The sequence below is a fragment of the Scyliorhinus torazame genome, chromosome 6 (assembly GCF_047496885.1).
Source record: "Scyliorhinus torazame isolate Kashiwa2021f chromosome 6, sScyTor2.1, whole genome shotgun sequence".
Lineage (NCBI taxonomy): Eukaryota > Metazoa > Chordata > Chondrichthyes > Carcharhiniformes > Scyliorhinidae > Scyliorhinus > Scyliorhinus torazame.
The window spans coordinates 29,315,245-29,336,171 of record NC_092712.1 but is presented as its reverse complement, the minus strand read 5'-3'; the positions used below and the strand labels follow the sequence as shown (position 1 = coordinate 29,336,171).

General features: G+C 50.7%; 1 protein-coding gene across 4 annotated transcripts in view; it reads left to right on the top strand.

The window, feature by feature from the left end:
• plcd1a (phospholipase C, delta 1a) overlaps positions 1-20,927 on the top strand; it is a 155,393-nt gene that overhangs the window by 54,639 nt on the left and 79,827 nt on the right. For 2 of the 4 annotated variants that reach the window (XM_072508065.1, XM_072508064.1), the window contains exon 2: positions 20,655-20,819. The exons of 1 other annotated variant lie outside the window; for it this stretch is intronic. In XM_072508065.1, the coding sequence (XP_072364166.1) occupies positions 20,655-20,819 (165 nt within the window). Of the gene's footprint in view, positions 1-9,328; positions 9,482-20,654; positions 20,820-20,927 lie in introns of those variants that run through there. One more of the 4 variants, XM_072508066.1, reaches the window with a different exon arrangement.

Genomic DNA, 20,927 nt, shown 5'->3' with positions numbered 1-20,927 from the left:
TTGGGAGACCTCAGTCTCCAGGACCACAGGTGAATCCAGGTTGACAGCTGGAACATTCCTAACCACCAGCCCGAGCTGAAATCTGACCCAATGTAGCACAGCTGAACCTCCTTCTAATGACTTTCTTGCAAACTCCCCGTTACCAGTCAGCAGAGGTGAAGCCAGGGGGTCAGGCTTTGCGATGGGCAGCTAGTCTGCATGTTCCTTCACTGCGTGCAGCATATTTCTCACCAGCAGAAAGCTGCGCCAAATGGGGTGGGGCAGGGAAGAAGGGGAATAATAATAATCTTTATTGTCACAAGTAGGCTTAATTAACACTGCAATGAAGTTACTGTGAAAATCCTCTAGTCGCCACACTCGGTGCCTCGGTACACCGAGGGAGGGTTCAGAATGTACAATTCACCTAACAAGCTCTCCTTTCGGGACTTCACGCACACACGGGGAGAACGTGCAAACTCCGCACAGCCAGTGACCCAAGCCAGGAATCGAGTCCGGGACCCTGGTGCTGTGAAGCCACAGTGCTAACCACTGTGCTATTGTGCCGCCCATAATAAGTCAAACACCCTGACCTCAGACTTGAACCAGGCAGGGATAACGAAACCAGCCTTTCTTTTAAAAAAAAAAAAAATTGGGGGCTGAACTAAAGTGTGAGTGGTTTTGTTATGTAACGATGTCCAACTTTTGTCTGTCACTGCGGCTTTTCTGGTGACTGTGACAGTGTTGCTTATCAGTGTAACTTCCCATTTATTACAGCTTCTCTTTCACCAGTCAACTGAAGGAGGTTTTGAGTCTAAACTGATCTTGATTCTTTGTGGTTTTGTTGTGTTTTGGTCTGTGAAAAACCTTATCTTAAACCACTTAAGCTTTCGAATCAGAATATCGAACCAAATCTCCACCTGACTGGGGAGGGGAGGGCGGCCGGCCGGGTGCACTGGCAAGGTGTGGGGGGGGGGGGGGACATTTTTAAAATGCCTGTTTCGAGACATCGGACTGCACCACGTGGTTGGACAAGGAGGTGCCATCTTTGGTGGTTGTGGTGAGGGGGATGATGACCTGCAAAGCACATGGCGACATTTGGGGAGTATGAAGGCGGATGGCATGGGAGCTACCTGTGGGTGCTTTGAATGTTCTCGGTCCTCTTTGCTGGCCCCCGATTGTGCTGGAGTGAGCTGCCCGCTCTTCAAACGGGCGATGGTGGTCATGTCATTGGGCTAGAGGCCCAGGCTAATACCGCGCGTCCATACGTTTGAATCCCACAACAGCAGTGGGTGGAATTTAATTGATAAATTCAGTTGGTTATTAAATGTGGAGGTGAAAGCTAGTGGCATTGTCATCCAATCTGTCCTTTTAGGAAAGGAAATCTGTCATCCTCACCCAGTCTGGTCCACGTAGGACTCCACACTCACAGCAATATGATTGACTGAATTGCCCTTGTAATGGCCGAGCAAGTCACTCCGTTTAAAGGAAATGAAAAATAAAATCGCTTATTGTCACAATTCGGCTTCAAATGAAGTTCCTGTGAAAAGCCCCTCGTCACCACATTTTGGCGCCTGTTCGGGGAGGCCGGTATGGGAATTCAACCCGCGCTGCTGGTCTTGGTCTGCTTTACAAGCCAGCTATTTAGCCCACTGTGCTAAACCAGCCCCTATTAAAAATTAGAAACATACAGAAAAATAGAAGCAGGAGGCGCCCGCTCCGCCCGAGGCCCGCTCCGCCCGAGGCCCGCTCCGCCCGAGGCCCGCTCCGCCCGAGGCCCGCTCCGCCCGAGGCCCGCTCCGCCCGAGGCCCGCTCCGCCCGAGGCCCCTCCGCCCGAGGCCCCTCCGCCCGAGGCCCCTCCGCCTGAGGCCCGCTCCGCCTGAGGCCCGCTCCGCCCGAGGCCCGCTCCGCCCGAGGCCCGCTCCGCCCGAGGCCCGCTCCGCCCGAGGCCCGCTCCGCCCGAGGCCCGCTCCGCCCGAGGCCCGCTCCGCCCGAGGCCCGCTCCGCCCGAGGCCCGCTCCGCCCGAGGCCCGCTCCGCCCGAGGCCCGCTCCGCCCGAGGCCCGCTCCGCCCGAGGCCCGCTCCGCCATTCGTTATGATCATATTGATCATCAAGTTCAATACCCTGATCCCCCCCCCGCCCCAAATCCCTCGATCCTTTAGCCCCAAGAGTTGTAACTAATATAGAAACAAGGGCAATTAGAGATGGGGAACACCCATGTTCCATGAAAGAATTGAAAACAGACCCATGGTGAGATTTACAGTGGGAAGGTTTCAGCATTGGTATGTTCCTAGGATGTCTGCAGCCAGCAAATTTTACCTGAAATGAAATGAAAATGAAAATCGCTTATTGTCACAAGTAGGCTTCAAATTATGTTACTGTGAAAAGCCCCTAGTCGCCACATTCCGGCGCCTGTTCGGGGAGGCTGGTACAGGAATTGAACCGTGCTGCTGGCCTGCCTTGGTCTGCTTTCAAAGCCAGCGGTTTAGCCCCATTTTGTTTTTGAACCTGCAGAGCCGAAAGGCTCAGATAGCTGGCCTGTAGGCTCGTCTCTGTCAGCTTCAGGTTACAGGCCCCAAATTAGGTTGGTGCGTGTTGGGGCGCGTGCGTGCGTGTTGGGGCGCGTGCGTGCGTGTTGGGGCGTGTGTGCCGCAGAGATCTCGGAGGGTTGTGAGGCTAGAGGAAGGTTTTAGGAAGGGGCGACGCCATGATTTCAAAACTAGGATAATAATTGTAACCTGTAAGTGTTGTTTATTATTTCACTCGATGTGGGCATCACTGGTGAGGCAGGCACTTTTATTGTCCAACCTGTAATTGCCCCTGAGGAGGTGGTGGAGGCACACCCGCAGTGCTGCTGTGTACCAGAGAACCAGACGACAGCATGGTGAGGACCCGGGTTCGAACCCAGCCCCGGGTTCGACCACGGCCCTGGGTCACTCTCCGATTAGAGTTTGCACATTCTCCCCGTGTCTGCGTGGGTCTCAACCCCACAACCCAAAGATGTGCAGCGTAGGTGGATTGGCCATGTTAAATTACCCCTTAAATAGGAAAAAGTTATTAAACAGAGAAAGGAGTACCAGGATTTTGACCCAGTCATCGTGAAGGAGCGGCGATGTCGTTTGACAGTCTGGGCTTGCTGTTGCCATTTGCGATGCCCAGGGCTATGCCAGGTGGTCCACCCAGTTCCATTCCTTCCTGCAGGCCTTATAGCCATTTTGACACCACCGAGTCACTTGCTAGAGTTAAGAGTCAACCAGATTGCTGTGGTCTGGAGTCACGTGTAGGCCAGACCAGGTAAGGACAGCAGAGTTCCTTCCCTGAAGGACATGAGTGAACCAGATGAGTTTTCACAACAATCATGTGCATACTGAAGCCTGGGAACAGATTGACTTCACCCCCTTTCATAGAGTGGACATGCAGGGGGAGGCCTGGAGACCAGTAAAAGGTTCCAAAGTCCGGATGGGAGCTAATTGTTGGAAATGGGCATTGGTGCGTTTATCCTAATACACGTGGTCCACTGTATGCCCGTCTCAGTTGCTGCAGATCCGTGGCCTGTGGCTGATACACTTTTGCAAACAAGATGATCAGAGGATTGGATAGGGTGGACAGTGAGAGCCTTTTTCCTCGGATGGTGATGTCCAGCACGAGGGGACATAGCTTTAAATTGAGGGGAGATAGATATAAGACAGACGTCAGAGGTCGGTTCTTTACTCCGAGAGTAGCAAGGGCGTGGAATGCCCTGCCTGCAACAGTAGTGGACTCGCTAACACTAAGGACATTCAAATGGTCATTGGATAGACATATGGGCGATAAGGGAATAGTGTAGATGGGCTTTAGAGTGGTTTCACAGGTCGGCGCAACATCGAGGGCCGAAGGGCCTGTACTGCGCTGTGATGTTCTATGTTCTATATATCCAGCTGTCAAGACGTTGGACGAGTGGCTGCCTGGGTCTTTCTTTTCTTTCTTGTCCTCCTTCTTCCCCTCTTCCTTGGGCTTTCTGCCCACTGCCTTCGCCCCCCCCCCACCCCCCCACCCAAAAACGGGTCGGAGTGACAAACCTCGGACACTGACGAGGTGCCCTCCCCCCCCCTCCACTCTGACCAGATCGTGCATCCCCTACCTCGATTCAAAACCAATAAATCTAATTTCCATTGGTGACACCTCGTCCAAACATTGTCTTTGTACACTTGCCACTAGGCTTTGTTGCGATCAGTCACCATTCCCATGGCAATGGAGAATAGTCGGCCCTATTGAGTGTCACCACAGAAAGATTTATTATCTGACAAGAAGGCAGTTTGATTAGACTATCACAAGGCAGACATTTCAGTAATTTGTCTGGTAGAGTTTTAGCCTCTGTGCTGTGACACTGGTATTCAATAAGTCAGAATTCAGGGAACCTCCGAGAACCATAGAACATCTAGTACTAAAGAAAGCCATTTGCCCCATTCTTGTCCCGGTTCTCGGAAAGGAGATATCCAATTAGTCCCTCATCCCCTGAATGAATTTCTTTTGAAAGGCAATACGAAAAAGGTATTTATTACATACAATGAAAATTCGGGTTTAATTTGTGCTTATGCTACAATACCCGGTTCTGAGTTTATACATCACAGAGAGATCATGTTGTTGCGAAACGTTTTGGAATGTTTTCCTGAGTCAAAGGTGTGTTGTTCCTTTTCCATCTCACTGAGATGTGGGTGGCCAATTGCTCACGCATTTGCCTCCTGAATTGTCGCTGACTGAGCTTCATGTGAGGTGCACAATATCCACCCCCCAGGTCGCACTGCCAACCAGCTCCCAAGGAAGGGAATAGTGCAGGGTCCTGGGGATTCTCTGGCCTTCTAAACCACAGTCAACTGTCCTTACATAAACCTTTTCTACACCCCTGCGAAATGGGGAACGCCGTCCTGTGTGCGAGGCCCAGAGTGTAGAATCTTCCTCCTCGCACCCGTTTCATGCCTTCAGTGGGCCCAGACCTGTGACCAGGTCTCTTGCTTCTGTTACATTGGGCATTCTCCCAGTTAAAGAGATCTGCTTGTATGCTGAACCTCCCCCTCGTGGGGACCCGGACAGTGACCCTCCCCCTCGTGGCTCCTTACCCTCACTATCTCCGTAATAATTCCAGCTCTACAACCCCCGCCCCCAAAAACTCTCTCTTCTTACAACGTTGGCTTTGTGGACATTTCCACCCCACATTCCCATTCAACCGGAGTCCTTCCATTCACTCCGTAGACGGCACTGGAATTCCACCCCTCTCGATTGAAAACCCACCCTTTATACACCACGTTTTCTCCATGTTAAAGGCGCAGTGTGTTGATTCTTTTAAAAGTTGCCATTGTGGTCAGTCTAAAGTCGGAACACAGGGAGTAGGCTAGATGCCTGCGCCATCATTGTGTAAAACAATGGCCGATCTTCTCCACCAACTCTCATTTCTTGCTCTATCCCCATTGTTGGGGAAGAGATGGGTTTATTTTTATAGGTGGCACTGGGTGAGTTGATGGAAAAAGTGATTGCTGCTCAGAATAAGCCTGGTTTGAAGAAGTCAAGATTTGCTTTCTAGTCTTATTGGAGTTACCTTTGGCGCGTAATACCCATGTTCCCTGATCCCTTTATTAACCAAACATTTAATTATCTGAATCTTTATTTAAAAAAAAAATAAAAAAAATTGAGTACCCAATTATTTATTTATTTATTTCGTTATTTATTTTTTCCAATTGAGCCGGTGCAGACTCGATGGGCCGAATGGCCTCCTTCTGCACTGTACATTCTATGATTCTATGATAAGGGGCAATTTAAGGTGGCCAATCCACCTAACCTGCACATCTGGGCTGGTTTAGCACACTGGGCTAAATCGCTGGCTTTGAAAGCAGACCCAGGCAGGCCAGCAGCACGGTTCAATTCCCGTACCAGCCTCCCCGAACAGGCGCAGGAATGTGGCGACGAGGGGCCTTTCACAGTAACTTAATTTGAAGCCCACTTGTGACAGTAAGCGATTTTCATTTCATTTCATCTTTTGGGAGGTGAAACCCACGCAGACACGGGGAGAATGTGCACACGAACAGTGACCCAGGGCCAGGATTCGAACCGGGGTCCTCGGCGCCACAGTCCCAGTGCTAACTACTGCGCCACCGTGCTGCCCTCAATTATCTGAATCTTGAACATGCTGAGCTAGTGAACAATCACAGCTCTCACTTGGTAATACAGATCTTGACTGCCACTAAAAAGAGAACCATGTTGCTGAATCTTTTTGTCTTGCATTCGCTCATCGGGACAAATGCAAGAATACCAAATTTCAAACCATCACAACTATTAAAACTACAATGCTGATTGGTTGGCAAGTCGACTCTGGCCTATTGCCATGGTGAAAGCAACGGGCTCGCCTTGCTCCTAGGTAATTCAAAAAAGGCTCATGGCTTGAACCTTCTTCTTTTTCGTTTGCAAAGAATGTCCATGTGATGCTCCCAGTAAGTGTAAATGAGCCACAATACAAGTCGGCTGGTTATCTTAAATCGGTTGCTCGTGGAGCTAGTAGCGCACTTGGGACTGTTCAGCAAGTGCTGCCTAGTCGCAGAGCCACATCTAACAGTAGCCGCTTATTTTGTAGTTCCGCAACATGTCTCTTCAGTAATATTCACTGCTTTCTTGGGCAGAGAATTACAAAGCCTCTTGAGTGAAGACATTTCTCTTCCTCTAAATGGCCACCCCTTATTCTGAAATGGTGACACCCTCTTGTTCTGGACCCTCCACCCGAGGGAAACAGTGACTCGGCATCTACCTGGTAAAAAATCGAATTCCTCTCACTTTTTTTTAAATTTAGAGTACCCAATTATTATTTTTCCAATTAAGGGAGCAATTTAGTGTGGCCAATCCACCTACCCTGCACATAATAATAATAATAGCTTATTGTCACAAGTAGGCTTCAATGAAGTTAATGTGAAAAGCCTCTAGTCGCAACATTCCGGCACCTTCGGGGAGGCTGGTACGGGAATTGAACCCACGCTGCTGCCTTGTTCTGTATTACAAGCCAGCTGTTTAGCCCAGTGTGCTAAACCAGCCCCTACATCTTTGGGTTGTGGGGGTGAAACCCAGGCAGACACAGGGAGAATGTGCAAACTCCACACGGACAGTGACTCAGGGCCGGGATTCGAACCGGGGTCCTCAGCGCCGCAGTCCTAGTGCTAACCACTGCGCCACATGCCGCCCTACCTCTCACTCTTCTGAACACCAGAGAATAGGGGCCCATCCCGTGCAATCTCTCATTATAGAAGAAGCCTCTTGCCCTGGGAAACCATCGAGAGAATAGCCACCCCCAATTTTATGCAGACAATTTCCACACATATTGTCTTCGGCTGTGTTTCGTATTGTGAGCCAACGGGCAGCTCTGACAGTTTAAGTCCACATCCGCAACCTCCCCATGGAGCTTCTCCATCATTTGCTGCTCGCTAGTTTTGAACAGCATAGATATTATAGAATTTACAGTGCAGAAGGAGGCCATTCGGCCCATCGAGTCTGCACCGGCTCTTGGAAAGAGCACCCTACCCAAGGTCAACACCTCCACCCTATCCCCATAACCCAGTAACCCCACCCAACACTAAGGGCAATTTTGGACACTAAGGACAATTTAACACGGCCAATCCACCTAACCTGCACATCTTTGGACTGTGGGAGGAAACCGGAGCACCCGGAGGAAACCCACGCAGACACGGGGAGGATGTGCAGACTCCGCACAGACAGTGACCCATGCCGGAATCGAACCTGGGACCCTGGAGCTGTGAAGCAATTGTGCTATCCACAATGCTACCTGCCGTGCAGGACAGTGTCTTGGGTTGCCATGGGACTGGTGGGCCAGGAGAGGGCGAGGCTTGCAAAAATAAAAAGCCTCGCAAAATTAAGCAGAGGTGACTTTGGCCCCCCCCCTCCCCCATTTGTTTGCGATATTTGAAAGAAGAGCTAAGATTGACGTCGACTTACCCTGACAAAACCCAAGCCTCAGCTTCCGCCATCTTGCCGTCACCCGTGGGTGGGGGCGATATTGTGACCCTGTTATTTCTGGACAACCCGTTTGCAGCTCTGACCATTCTCCCTAGGGCCAGATAGGCAGCTACGTATCTGACCAATGGACATCCTCGTCTTCATGCTCCTGGTCCTCAGCGTGATCGCCGGCGGACTCGCCGTCCTCCTCGGCTGGTGGACTCGCTCCGGGAAGGAGTTCAACGACGGGAGCACAGAGTCCGAAAGCGAGAGCGTGGAGTCTGGGAACGAGGGCCCGCCGCCCAGGAGTGAGAGAGCAGAGGCTGAAGTTGGGGGCGGGCAACCCGGAGACTGGATAACAAATCCCGGAGGCGGCGAGCGGGATCTGGGAGCAGAGGACCCGGATCCTAGAGCTGGGATCTTTGAGCCGAGGGTTGGGAGTTTGGAGCCGAGGGCTGGAAGAGTAGATTTGGGGGTCGGGGGCCCAAGGGCAAGAGCTGGGGGCCCAGGGCCGGGGGCAGGAGGCCCAGGGCCCGTAGTTAAAAGTCTGGACCCGGGAATGGGAAATTTGGAGCGGAGAGATGGAAGAGTAGATTCTGGAGTTGGGGGCTCAGTGCTGGGGTTCGGGAATCCTGATCCAAATGCTGGGCTCCCAGATCCCGGAGCTGGGAGTTTCAACCTTTCAGTTGAGAGCCTGGGGCCGGCAATTAAAAGTCTTGAGCCAGGAGTTGGGAGTTTGGAGCTGAGATCGGGAAGGGTAGATTCTAGAGTTGAGGGCCCGGAGCCTGGGGTTGGGAGCCTGGATCACATGGCTGGGAATCTGGAACCAGGAGTTGGGAGAGCGGCTAAGGGCCTGAAGCCAGGGGATGAGAATCACCGCCCTGCAAGAGAGGAATGGTTTGTGAGAGGTGGGAGTCAGGAGATGATGGGCGGGAGTCGGGATGCGAGGGGCGGGAGTCGGGATGCGAGGGGCGGGAGTCGGGATGCGAGGGGCGGGAGTCGGGATGCGAGGGGCGGGAGTCGGGATGCGAGGGGCGGGAGTCGGGATGCGAGGGGCGGGAGTCGGGATGCGAGGGGCGGGAGTCGGGATGTGAAGAGTGGTAGAGTGAAAGCCGTTGGCAGCAGGGGCAAGGGTGTTGGCGGCAGGGGCAAGGGTGTTGGCGGCAGGGGCAAGGGTGTTGGCGGCAGGGGCAAGGGTGTTGGCGGCAGGGGCAAGGGTGTTGGCGGCAGGGGCAAGGCCAGTGGCGGCAGGGGCAAGGCCAGTGGCGGCAGGGGCAAGGCCAGTGGCGGCAGGGGCAAGGCCAGTGGCGGCAGGGGCAAGGCCAGTGGCGGCAGGGGCAAGGCCAGTGGCGGCAGGGGCAAGGCCAGTGACGGCAGCGGGAAGGCCAGTGATGGCAGCGGGAAGGCTGATGGTCGGAGGCCGGAGCCAAGGGGAGGAAGAGCAAAATTGAGAAATCCGAAGAAGGATCCCATTGGTCAGGTAAAGAAGCCCGAAGATCGGAATTTCAAGTCCGCCAGCAACAGGATAGATCAAGGTAAACTTAAATCGTGTTAATCCCTGATAGTGCAAGTAGGTCTGTATGTGCCTGAGAGAGAGAGGGAGAGATAACATTATCTGAGTGAACTCACCCATCAGCAAGTGCACATTTTACAGCGTACCCTTCGGATTCAGATGTGCGACAGCAGAAAAAAGTCGCTGAAATGCCGAGGAACAAGTTCAAACAAGCACATTTGGAATGTCACGAGCCTGTCTCTTTCTTCCCCCCCCCCCCCCCCCCCCCCCCCCCCCCGGCATGTGTGGAATATCTTCTCACTTGCTGCAAAAGTCAGGCATGTTGCTGAAGCTTTACACCTTGCACTCATCAGGACAATCACCAGAACGGCAAAGAATTGTCAAACCCGTCGCAACATTTTGTACTAAAAGAACAGAATGCTGATTGGTTGGTGAGTCAACTCTTGCTGAGGCCTTGACTTGGAGAAAGCAACGGGGAACTGTAGGCTTCCAAGCTCCCCGGTATTTCAAAAAAGAAAACTCAAAGCAGCCCAGAGAACTAGTCCTTGCCTATGAATCTGTGTCACTTCCAGCAAATGAAAAGGAGCCACATGATGAGCTCCTCGCATCCCGTCTCCCGCTTTTCACATCCCTTCGCCCGCCCCTCGCATCCTCCCTCCCACCCCTCTGATTATCTTAAATGAGCTGTTCAGCGTACTCCTGATTGCTCAGCAAGTACTGCCCATTGTTGCATTGCCATGGAGAACTGTAGGCACCTCCAACTCTCGGGTAATTTGGAAAAGGCGCGAGACTTGACCACATCCCTTTTGTATGGGGAGGTGGGGGTTTCTGTGCATGATTGTAGGATTGTAAGTCACTTCTCGCAAGCGTAAATGGACCACGTTACGAGCTTGAATCGTGATCTTAATTTGATTGTGTAGCTATTAGCACACTCGGGATTGTTCAACAAGTGCCGCTTGGTTGTAGAATCATATCCGACAGTAGCTGTTTTGTTTTGGGTTTTGCAAGTACAGTTTGGTTGAGTACGGTCTGTACTCTGCCTCTTCTGAACAGCCAAAGGAATAGGCTGTTTGGTTTTAGCAGCCAGTCGTTGATTCATTTAATGTATGCGGGATGTGACACGGGGACCTGTTCGCTACAAACCAAAGTGACCTGTTCAAGCCTTGCATTTTTTAAAAATTACCCGTGAGCTTGTAGTTCCTATATTGTTGCCTTATGAGGATACGTTGGACAGACTGGGATTGTTTCAGCTGACGATTAGAAGAGTGAGGGGTGATTGATTGAAGTCGATAATACGATTTGAATTTTCTCAACAAGGTGGGTGTGGGAAGGATGTTTTCTCTAGTGGGTGAGCCCAGAGTTAGGAGGAACTATTTTAAAAGGAGGGGTCACCCTTTTTAGGACAGAAATAAGAGTTTTTTTTCTGAGGGTTGTGCGACTTTGGAATTCTCGGCCTCCGAAGACGGTGGAGGACGGGTCACTGAATATTTTGAAGACGAAGATAGATAGATTCTTGTTGGACAAGGGAATCAAAGGTCATTGGGGGTCGATGGGAATGTGGAATTCGAAACGAGGTTACTCGAATGGCGGAGCAGGCTCGGAGGGGCCGAATGGCCTATTCTCCTATCTTATATGTTCATCATTGTTTTCTCCATGGCACTGCCGCAGCCAATTAGATTTAACTTACCAATCAACACCCTTTATCCTGTAATACAAATTGTTCTGGTTTGAAATTTGACATTGTGTTTGTGCCGATGAACAAAAAGCTTGAGCCACAAGCCTACCGTCAGAAATATCCATGTTCTGAATGAATGAAATGAAAATCGCTTATTGTCACAAGTAGGCTTCAATGAAGTTACTGTGAAAAGCCCCTCGTCGCCACATTCCGGTGCCTGTTACGGGAATTGAACTGTGCTGCTGCCTTGTTCTGCAGTACAAGCCAGCTGTTTAGCCCACTGTGCTAAACCAGCCCCTCGTCCAAATGCAGCAAGACCTGGACAATGTCCAGGCTGGGCTGACAAGTGGCAAGTTACATTCACGCCACACAAGTGCCAGGTAATGACCACGTCCTACAAGAGAGGATCTAACCATCGCCCCTTGACATTCAATAGAATTACCATCGCTGAATCCCCCACAATCAACATCCTGGGGTCACCATTGATTCTCCCCCCCCCCCCCCCCCCCAACCCCACAATCCCCCACCCAAAGCCTTTTCGCCATGTACTTTAAAAAAAAATTCAAAAAATTTAGAGTACCCAATTCATTATTTCCAATTAAGGGGCACTTTAGCGCGGCCAATCCACCTACCCTGGTTGGGTTGTGGGGGCGAAACCCACGCAAACACGGGGAGAATGCGCAAACTCCACACGGACAGTGACCCAGAGCCGGGATCGAACCTGGGACCTCGGCGCCGTGAGGCAACAGGGCTAAAACACTCCGCCACTGTGCTGCCCTGCTCCGCCATGTACAAGGCACAAGTCAAGAGTCTAATGGAATATCCTCCACTTGCCTGGGTGAGCGCAGCTCCAACAACACTCAAGCTCGACACCATCCAAGGTAAAGCAGCCCCGCTTGATTGCTCCTCCTTCCACAAACATTCAAACTGTCCTCCACCACTGACCAGCCGTGTGTACCATCTACAAGATGGACTGCAGGAACTCACCAAGGTTCCTTAGGCAGACCTTCCAAACCCATGACCACTACCATCTAGAAGGACAAGAGCAGCAGATACCTGGGAACCTGGAGGCTCCCCTCCAAGTCACTCACCACCCTGACTTGGAAATATATCGCTGTTCCTTCACTGTCAATGGGGCAAAATTGTGGAATTCCCTCCCTAACAGCACTGTGGGTATACCTACACCACAGGGCCTGCAGCGGTTCAAGAAGGCAGCTCACCACCACCTTCTGAAGGGCCTCTAATAATCTTTATTATTGTCACAAGTATGCTTACATTAACACTGTAATGAAGTTACTGTGAAAATCCCCTAGTCGCCACATTTCCCCCCCCCCATTTGACGTCATTGAATAAAATCTGGAGTTCAAAGATGACCATGAAACCATTGATGATTGTTGTAAAACCCTTCTGGTTAACTAAGGCACGGTAGTGCAGTGTTTAGCACTGTTGCTTCACAGTGCCAGAGTCCCAGGTTCGATTCCCGGCTTGGGTCACTGGCTGTGCGGAGGCTGCACGTCCTCCGTGTCTGCGTGGGTTTCCTCCGGGTGCTCCGGTTTCCTCCCACAAGTCCCGAAAGATGTGCTGTTGGGTAGTTTGGACATTCTGAATTCTCCCTCAGTGTACCCGAACAGGCGCCGGAATGTGGCGACTAGGGGCTTTTCACAGTAACTTCATTGCAGTGTTAATGTAAGCCTACTTGTGACAATAATAAAGATGATTACTTTTAATGCTCTTTAGGGAAGGAAATCTGCCCACCTTACCCGGTCTGGCCTACACGTAACTCCAGACACACAGCAATGTGGCTGACTGTTAAATGCCCTCCGGGATGGGCAATAAATGCTAGCTCAGCCAGGTCTTATTTTCTTTTACCTCCCCTAATCCAGTTATCTGGATCCTCAGCTCCAGAACGATAATACCGCAGATGCTGGAAATCGGAAATAGAAACAGAAAGTGTTGGAAATACTGAGCAGATCTGACAGCCCCTGTGGACTCTGAGTTCGAGAGTTCTGCCCCCCTCTGCCCCCGGGGGCCCCCCTCTGCCCCCGAGACCCTACCCGGCCCCCGCCGACCCTCCCCATCTCTCCTTTCCCGCCTTTTTCTCCATTGGGATATTCCTGAAACCTATCCCTCAGATCCTAATGTCTGCTTACCACAGAATCCCTACATGTAGTAGAAGGAGGTCATTTGGTCCATCGTGTCCATTCGGCCCATCATGTCTGCACCGACCCTCTGAAAGAGCACCCTGCCTAGGCCCACTCCTGCTGACCCCACCCAACTGAACATCTTTGGACTGTGGGAGGAAACCGGAGCACCCGGAGTAAACCCACGCAGACACGGGGAGAAAGTGCAGACTCCACAAGACCAGAATCGAACCCAGGTCCCTGGTGCTGAGGCAGCGGTGCTGACCACTGTGCCACCGTGGTTCTGAGTCATATCTTTGTCGAATAATCACTCCTGGGGAGTGACCCGGACATTTTAATGATAATCGCTTGTTGTCACAAGTAGGCTTAAATGAAGTTACTGTGAAAAGCCGCTAGTCGCCACATTCCGGCACCTGTTCGGGGAGGACGGTACGGGAATTGAACCTGTGCTGCTGGCCTTGTTCATATAAGCCAGCTGTTTAGCCCACTGCTAAACCAGCACCTGCATTGGGTTGCTATATAAATGCAAGTTGTGCTCCAGTGAGCGTTTGCACTCCCTGCTTGCTGGAAATATTGTCGCAGCTATAATATCACATCTTGAGACCTGATCTTGCTGTCACAGTGTACAATGTACCGTGTGTGTAAAAAGGCGTGTCCAGAGTGTGTGGCAATGCATGAAAATGCCTCGCACTCCTCCAGTGACACCATTGAGGGACATTTTGTTTCTACTGCGGTGCATTGGCACTCTTAAAAGAACTTTGGACTGAAGGCTTGAGCTTTTCGATCTGTCATTCTTTTCGAGGTCTATGATGCTTTAAATTAGGTTTAACAGTACAATGATTGCCAGAGCCACTTCCAGATTAAGTAGGGTTAGGGAGGGATCATTCCCTAATTCAGTTCGTTCATCACTGACCTGCACCAACTCCACTCTGTAGCAGAGTTATACAAACGTTAACTCTCTCTCCACAGACGGTGCCAGACCTGAGTTTTTCCCGGAATTTTCTGTTTTTGTTCCAATCATATTCGCCACTTGTTCACTATTCAATGCTACAATTGTACAGGGCATTGGCGAGGCCACACCGGGAGTATTGTGGGCAGTTTTGGTGTCCTTACCTGAGGAAGGATGTTCTTGCTATGGAGGGAGAGCAGCGAAGGTTTACCCGGCTGATTCCTGGGATGGCGGGACTGTCCTATGAGGAGAGACTTTTTTTTTTCCCCCCCCCCCCCACCCCCCCATAAATTTATAGAGTACCCAATTAATTTTTTTTTCAATTAAGGGGCAATTTAGTGTGTTCAATCCACCTAGCCTGCACATCTTTGGGTTGTGGGGGCGAAACCCACGCAGACACGGGGAGAATGTGCAAACTCCACACGGACAGTGACCCAGAGCCGGGATCGAACCTGGGACCTCGGCGCCGTGAGGCAACAGGGCTAACCCACTGCCCCACCGTGCTGCCCTGAGGAGCGACTAAGTTGGTTATGATTATATTCGCTGGAGTTTAGAAGAGTGAGAGGGGATCTCATAGAATTCTAACAGGATTAGACAGGGTAGATTCTGAAAGAATATTCCCGATGGTGAGGGAGTCCAGAACTAGGAGTTCTAGGACTGAGGTGAGGAGAAATTCCTTCACCCAGCGAGTGGTGAATCTGTGGAAATGACTACCACAGAAAGTAGTTGGGGCCAAAACGGAATTTCAAGAAGGGAGGGAGGCAGAAGACGGGAAATTATAGGCTGGTTAGCCTGATTTCGGTCACTGGTAAGATTTTAGAGTCCATTATTAAAGATGAGATCGCGGAGTACTTGGAAGTGCATGGTAAAATAGGACTGAGCCAGCACAGCTTCGTCAAAGGGAGGTCGTGTCTGACAAATCTGTTAGAGTTCTTTGAGGAGATAACAAGCAAGTTAGACAAAGGAGAACCAGTGGACGTGATTTATTTAGATTTCCAGAAGGCCTTTGACACGGTGCCGCATAGGAGACTGTGTTAAGAGCTCCTGGTGTTAAGGGTAAGATCCTGGCATGGATAAAGGATTGGCTGACTGGCAGAAGGCAGAGAGTGGGGACACAGGGGTCTTTTTCAGGATGGCAGCTGGTGACTAGTGGTGTGCCCCAGGGGTATGTGCTGGGACCACAACTTTCACAATATACATTAATGATCTGGAAGAAGGTACTGAAGGCACTGTTGCTAAGTTTGCAGATGACACAAAGATCTGTAGAGGGACAGATAGTATTGAGGAAGCAAGGGGGCTGCAGAAGGACTTGGACAAGCTAGGAGAGTGGGCAATGAAGTGGCAAATGAAATACAATGTGGAAAAGTGTGAGGTTATGCACTTTGGAAGGAGGAATCTAGGCATAGACTATTTTCAAAATGGGGAAATGCTTCGGAAAGCAGAAGCACAAAGGGACTTGGGAGTCCTTGTTCACGATTCTCTTAAGGTTAATGTGCAGGTTCAGCCGGCAGTTAAGGCAAATGCAATGTTCGCATTCATGTCAAGAGGGCTAGAATACAAGACCAGGAATGTATTTCCGAGGCTGTATAAGGCTCTGGTCAGACCCCATTTGGAGTATTTTGAGCAGTTTTAAGCAGTTTCCCCGTATCTAAGGAAGGATGTGCTGGACTTGGAAAGGGTCCAGAGGAGGTTCACAAGAATGATCCCTGGAATGAAGAACTTGTCGTATGAGGAACGTTTGAGGACTCTGGGTCTGTACTCATTGGAGTTTAGAAGGATTAGAGGGGCTCTTATTGAAACGTAGAAGATACTGCGAGGCCTGGATAGAGTGGACGTGGAGAGGATGTTTCCACTTGTAGAAGAAACTAGAACCAGAGGGCACCATCTCAGACTAAAGGGACGATCCTTTAAAACGGAGATGAGGAGGAATTTCTTCAGCCAGAGGATGGTGAATCTGCGGAACTCTTTGCCGCAGGAGGCTGTGGAGGCCAAATCACTGAGTGTCTTTAAGACCGAGATAGATAGGTTCTTGATTAATAAGGGGATCAGGGGTTATGGGGAGAAGGCAGGAGAATGGGGATGAGAAAAATATCAGCCTTGATTGAATGGCGGAGCAGACTCGATGGGCCAAGTGGCCTAATTCTGCTCCTATGTCTTATGGTCTTGTAGCTCTTGGAGGGTTAGGCGGGATCAGGGTATTGAACTTGATGATCAGCCATGATCATAATGAATGGCGGAGCAGACTCGAAGGGCCGAATGGCCTCCTTCTGCTCCTATTTTCTATCTATGTTTTGATGTATCTATTCCTCAATACCCTTAGCAAACAAAAATCTTAAGTGTTAATTGATATCCTCCCCGGCTCATCCCCACTACACTTTGTCTGAAAGATCTTTGCTAATTTCCTTCCTGAATGAGACAGGAACTGGTTACAGCACAGAAAGAGGCTATTCTGCCCTTCCTGTCAATGCTCTCTGTGAGAGCAGCTCGGCCAGCCCCATCCTAGTGCCCTTCCCCTGTCACCCTGCAATTCTTTTCCTACAGGATGTAATGCCCCAAATAGGGAATTCAGAAGAAAACCCTTCAGTGGTGAGAATGTGGGCGCCGTGACGAAGCAAATATTATAGATGCATTTAAAGGGACCCTAGCCAAACGTACGAGGGAGAAGGGGATAGAGATTTCCGATGGTAAATTTAAATGAAAGAAGGTGAGAGATGGTTTGACCGGAGCATAAATACCACCATGTGCTAGTTGAACCGAATGGCCTGTTTCTGTCAGCCCATTGTAATCCTTGTTCTTCATTTCTCCACACCGGGGATTGAATTGGTTTTCAAATCTTCTGCCACTGCTCCAATACTTTCCTTTGGAAAGCTTGCACTCTCCCACTCCTCCCATTTCCACTTGTCTTGATGAGTGCTGCTCCAACAATAACTCCGCACAGGGCAAAGTGGCCCGCTTGATTGGCACTGCATCCACCCTGCCTTTCGCCGCCAATGATGGACAGTGTGTACCATCTACAACTCCTCAAGATTCCTTCAAGGATATCTCCCAGTGCCCAGATCCGCGACCTCCATCGGAAGAACAGCAGGCACCTGGGAACACCACCCCCAGGTTCCCCTCCAGACCTCACACCATCCTGACCTGGAACTATAATCACTGTTCCTTCAATCCCTAACAGCACCGTGGGGGTACCTACACCACATGAACTGCAGCGGTTCAAGTAAGGCAGCTCACCGCCACCTTCTCGAGGGCAGTCGGAGTTTTTTAACTTACTTTGTTTATTCATTCAAGGGATGTGATCCAGCCGGATAGGCCTGCATTTGTTGCCTATCCCTAATTACCCTTGAGAAGGTGACAGTGAGTCGCCGCCTTGAACCGCCGCAGTCCCCGTGGCGCAGGTGCACACACGCTGCCGTTTGGGAGGGAGTGCCAGGATTTTGGCCCAGCAAATTGAACCACGAGGTGTCTCTCCACCCCTGCTTTGAGGCCTATTGAGGATGGTCAAGAAATGCTGGTCTTGCCAGTGAGGTCTGGACCCTGGCAAGGAATAAAAACTAAACCGGAACCAATCAACTGACCTTTAACCTGGATCCCATTCAACCCATCCCAGGAGGATGGGTGGACAGGCCTTTGGCCTACCTACCTATCTACCTTTCAGCTGGCTCTGGGTGTCCTCACCAGGTTCTGTGTCCTCACCCAGAATCCCAAAAGATTTGTATGTTACTAGGAAGATAAATGTTACGATGGCATTTATTGCAAGGGGAGTGGAATATAAAATAGGGAAGTTTTACTGTAGCTGCACAGAGCCTTGGTGAGAGCACATCTAGTCTCTAACTTAAGGAAGGATATAGTTGCATTAGAAGCCGTTCAGAGAAGGTTCACTTGACTAATTCCTGGGATGAAGTGGTTAGCTGATGAGGAAAAGTTGAGCAGTTTGGGCCTATGCGCACTGACTGGAGGTTGGAAGAATGAGGTGATCTTATTGAAACATACAAGACCCTGAGGGGACTTTTGACGGTGTGGCTACTGAGAGGATGTTTCCTCGTGTGGGAGAGCCCGGAATTAGAGGACATAGTTTCACAATAAGGGGTCTCCCGTTGAAGGCTGAGGAGAATCATTTCTCTTTCGAAGTTTTTCGAAGAGGTCACAAAGATGATTGATGCAGGTAGGGCAGTGGATGTTGTCTATATGGACTTCAGTAAGGCCTTTGACAAGGTCCCTCGTGGCAGACCGGTACAAAAGGTGAAGTCACACGGGATCAGGGGTGAGCTGGCAAGGTGGATACAGAACTGGCTAGGTCATAGAAGGCAGAGAGTAGCAATGGAAGGATGCTTTTCTAATTGGAGGGCTGTGACCAGTGGTGTTTCACCGGGATCAGTGCTGGGACCTTTGCTGTTCGTAATATATGTAAATGATTTGGAGGAAAATGTAACTGGTCTGATTAGTAAGTTTGCAGACGACACAAAGGTTGGTGGAATTGCGGATGGTGATGAGGACTGTCGGAGGATACAGCAGGATTTAGATTGTTTGGAGACTTGGGCGGAGAGATGGCAGATGGTGCTTAATCCGGACAAATGCGAGGTATTGCATTTTGGAAGCTCTAATGCAGGTAGGGAATATACATTGAATGGTAGAACCCTCAAGAGTATTGACAGTCCGAGAGATCTAGGTGTACAGGTCCACAGGTCACTGAAAGGGGCAACACAGGTGGAGAAGGTAGTCAAGAAGGCATACGGCATGCTTGCCTTCATTGGCCGGGGCATTGAGTATAATAATTGGCAAGTCATGTTGCAGCTGTATAGAACCTTAGTTAGGCCACACTTGGAGTATAGTGTTCAATTTTGGTCGCCACACTACCAGAAGGATGTGGAGGCTTTAGAGAGGGTGCAGAAGAGATTTACCAGGATGTTGCCTGGTATGGAGGGCATTAGCTATGAGGAGCGGTTGAATAAACTTGGTTTGTTCTCACTGGAATGACGGAGGTTGAGGGGCGACCTGATAGAGGTCTACAAAATTTTGAGGGGCATAGACAGAGTGGATAGTCAGAGGCTTTTTCCCAGGGTAGAGGGGTCAATTACTAGGGGGCATAGGTTTAAGGTTTAGAGTAGACGTATGAGGCAAGTATTTTTTTTACACAGAGGGTAGTGGGTGCCTGGAACTCGCTGCCGGAGGAGGTGGTGGAAGCAGGGACGATAGTGACATTTAAGGGGCCTCTTGACAAATACATGAATAGGATGGGAATAGAGGGACACATATATTATCATAGAATTTACAGTGCAGAAGGAGGCCATTCGGCCCATCGAGTCTGCACCGGCTCTTGGAAAGAGCACCCGACTCAAGGTCCACACCTCCACCCTATCCCCATAACCCAGTAACCCCACCCAACACTAAGGGCAATTTATCATGGCCAATCCACCTAACCTGCACATCTTTGGACTGTGGGAGGAAACCGGAGCACCCGGAGGAAACCCACGCAGACACTGGGAGGATGTGCAGACTCCGCACAGACAGTGACCCAAGCTGGAATCGAACCTGGGATCCTGGAGGAAGTGTAGAAGACTTTAGTTCAGACGGGCAGCATGGTCGGTACAGGCTTGGAGGGCCGAAGGGCCTGTTCCTGTGCTGTACTTTTCTTTATTCTTGGTTCTAGAGGATATTTGGTTAGTCTGGGGTATTAATTTCCCCAGAGAGCAGTGGGGGCTGAGCCATTGAAAACGTTCGAAGCTGAGTTAGATTTTTGATCGATAAGAGACTCGAGGGTTTTGCGGGCGGGGGGTGGAGCTGTAGAGAGAGTCAAGGCCACCATTCGATCAGCTGTGATCTTTTTGAATGGGGGAAGCAAACTCAAGGGGCCGAACGGCCTGCATGCTGCTGCCTTTCAGCATTGCTTTCAGGTCGTCTTTGGTGACCTTGTTTTTAGGAGTACCCAAGACTTCTACCGCGCCAGTGTGTGGTGATCGTAACAGCGGCAGTGCAGCTTGCACTGCACTGCACTCCCGTTAACAGATTGGGAAAGGGAAAAGGCAATGTCATTCCCGAATCCCAGATGAGATTGTGTGACAGCTGCTGGTGACATTGATGTTTACCCGGCTCGTACTGAGTAAGTTTGGTGTCTGGGAACCAATCGCTGCCCTTGCCTGATGGGGGAGTTCAGTTCACCTTGTCCCTCACCGCTGAGTCTGTCAGGCGCTATGATGTTCCTGCTCTCTCTGCATCTCCATTCACATTCCAGGTTAATGCAGCCGCCTTCCACTTCCCCACGCTTTCCCTGCCTCACTTCGGACTTGCCTGACATCCTTTCGGCTCCCACCACCCTTGCCCACCCTCTTGTTGCCCCTTTTCTCCCCCCCCCTCCCCCCACCCCCCGATTGCTTTCGCTGACTGATTTGCTGTTTTTATTTTCCTTTCCCCCCCCCCCCCCCCCCCCCACAAGGCTTCATCAACGACGACGACCTGAAGGCAATGCTGAAAGGCAGCAGCATGCAGAAGATCAAATCCAGCTCCTGGATGAAGCCCCGTTTTTACAAGCTGCTCGAGGACTGTCGGACGGTCTGGTACGACTCGCAGAAAATCCTGAAGTCGGCCAGGGCCCAAATCTGTGAGTCAGCCCCGGAACCTGTTCCACGTTTTAGTTTTTTTCTTTATTTACAAACGTGTGGCCTTGCTCGGCTATTTGATTGCAGAGGCAGCACGGAGGGAAAAAAAA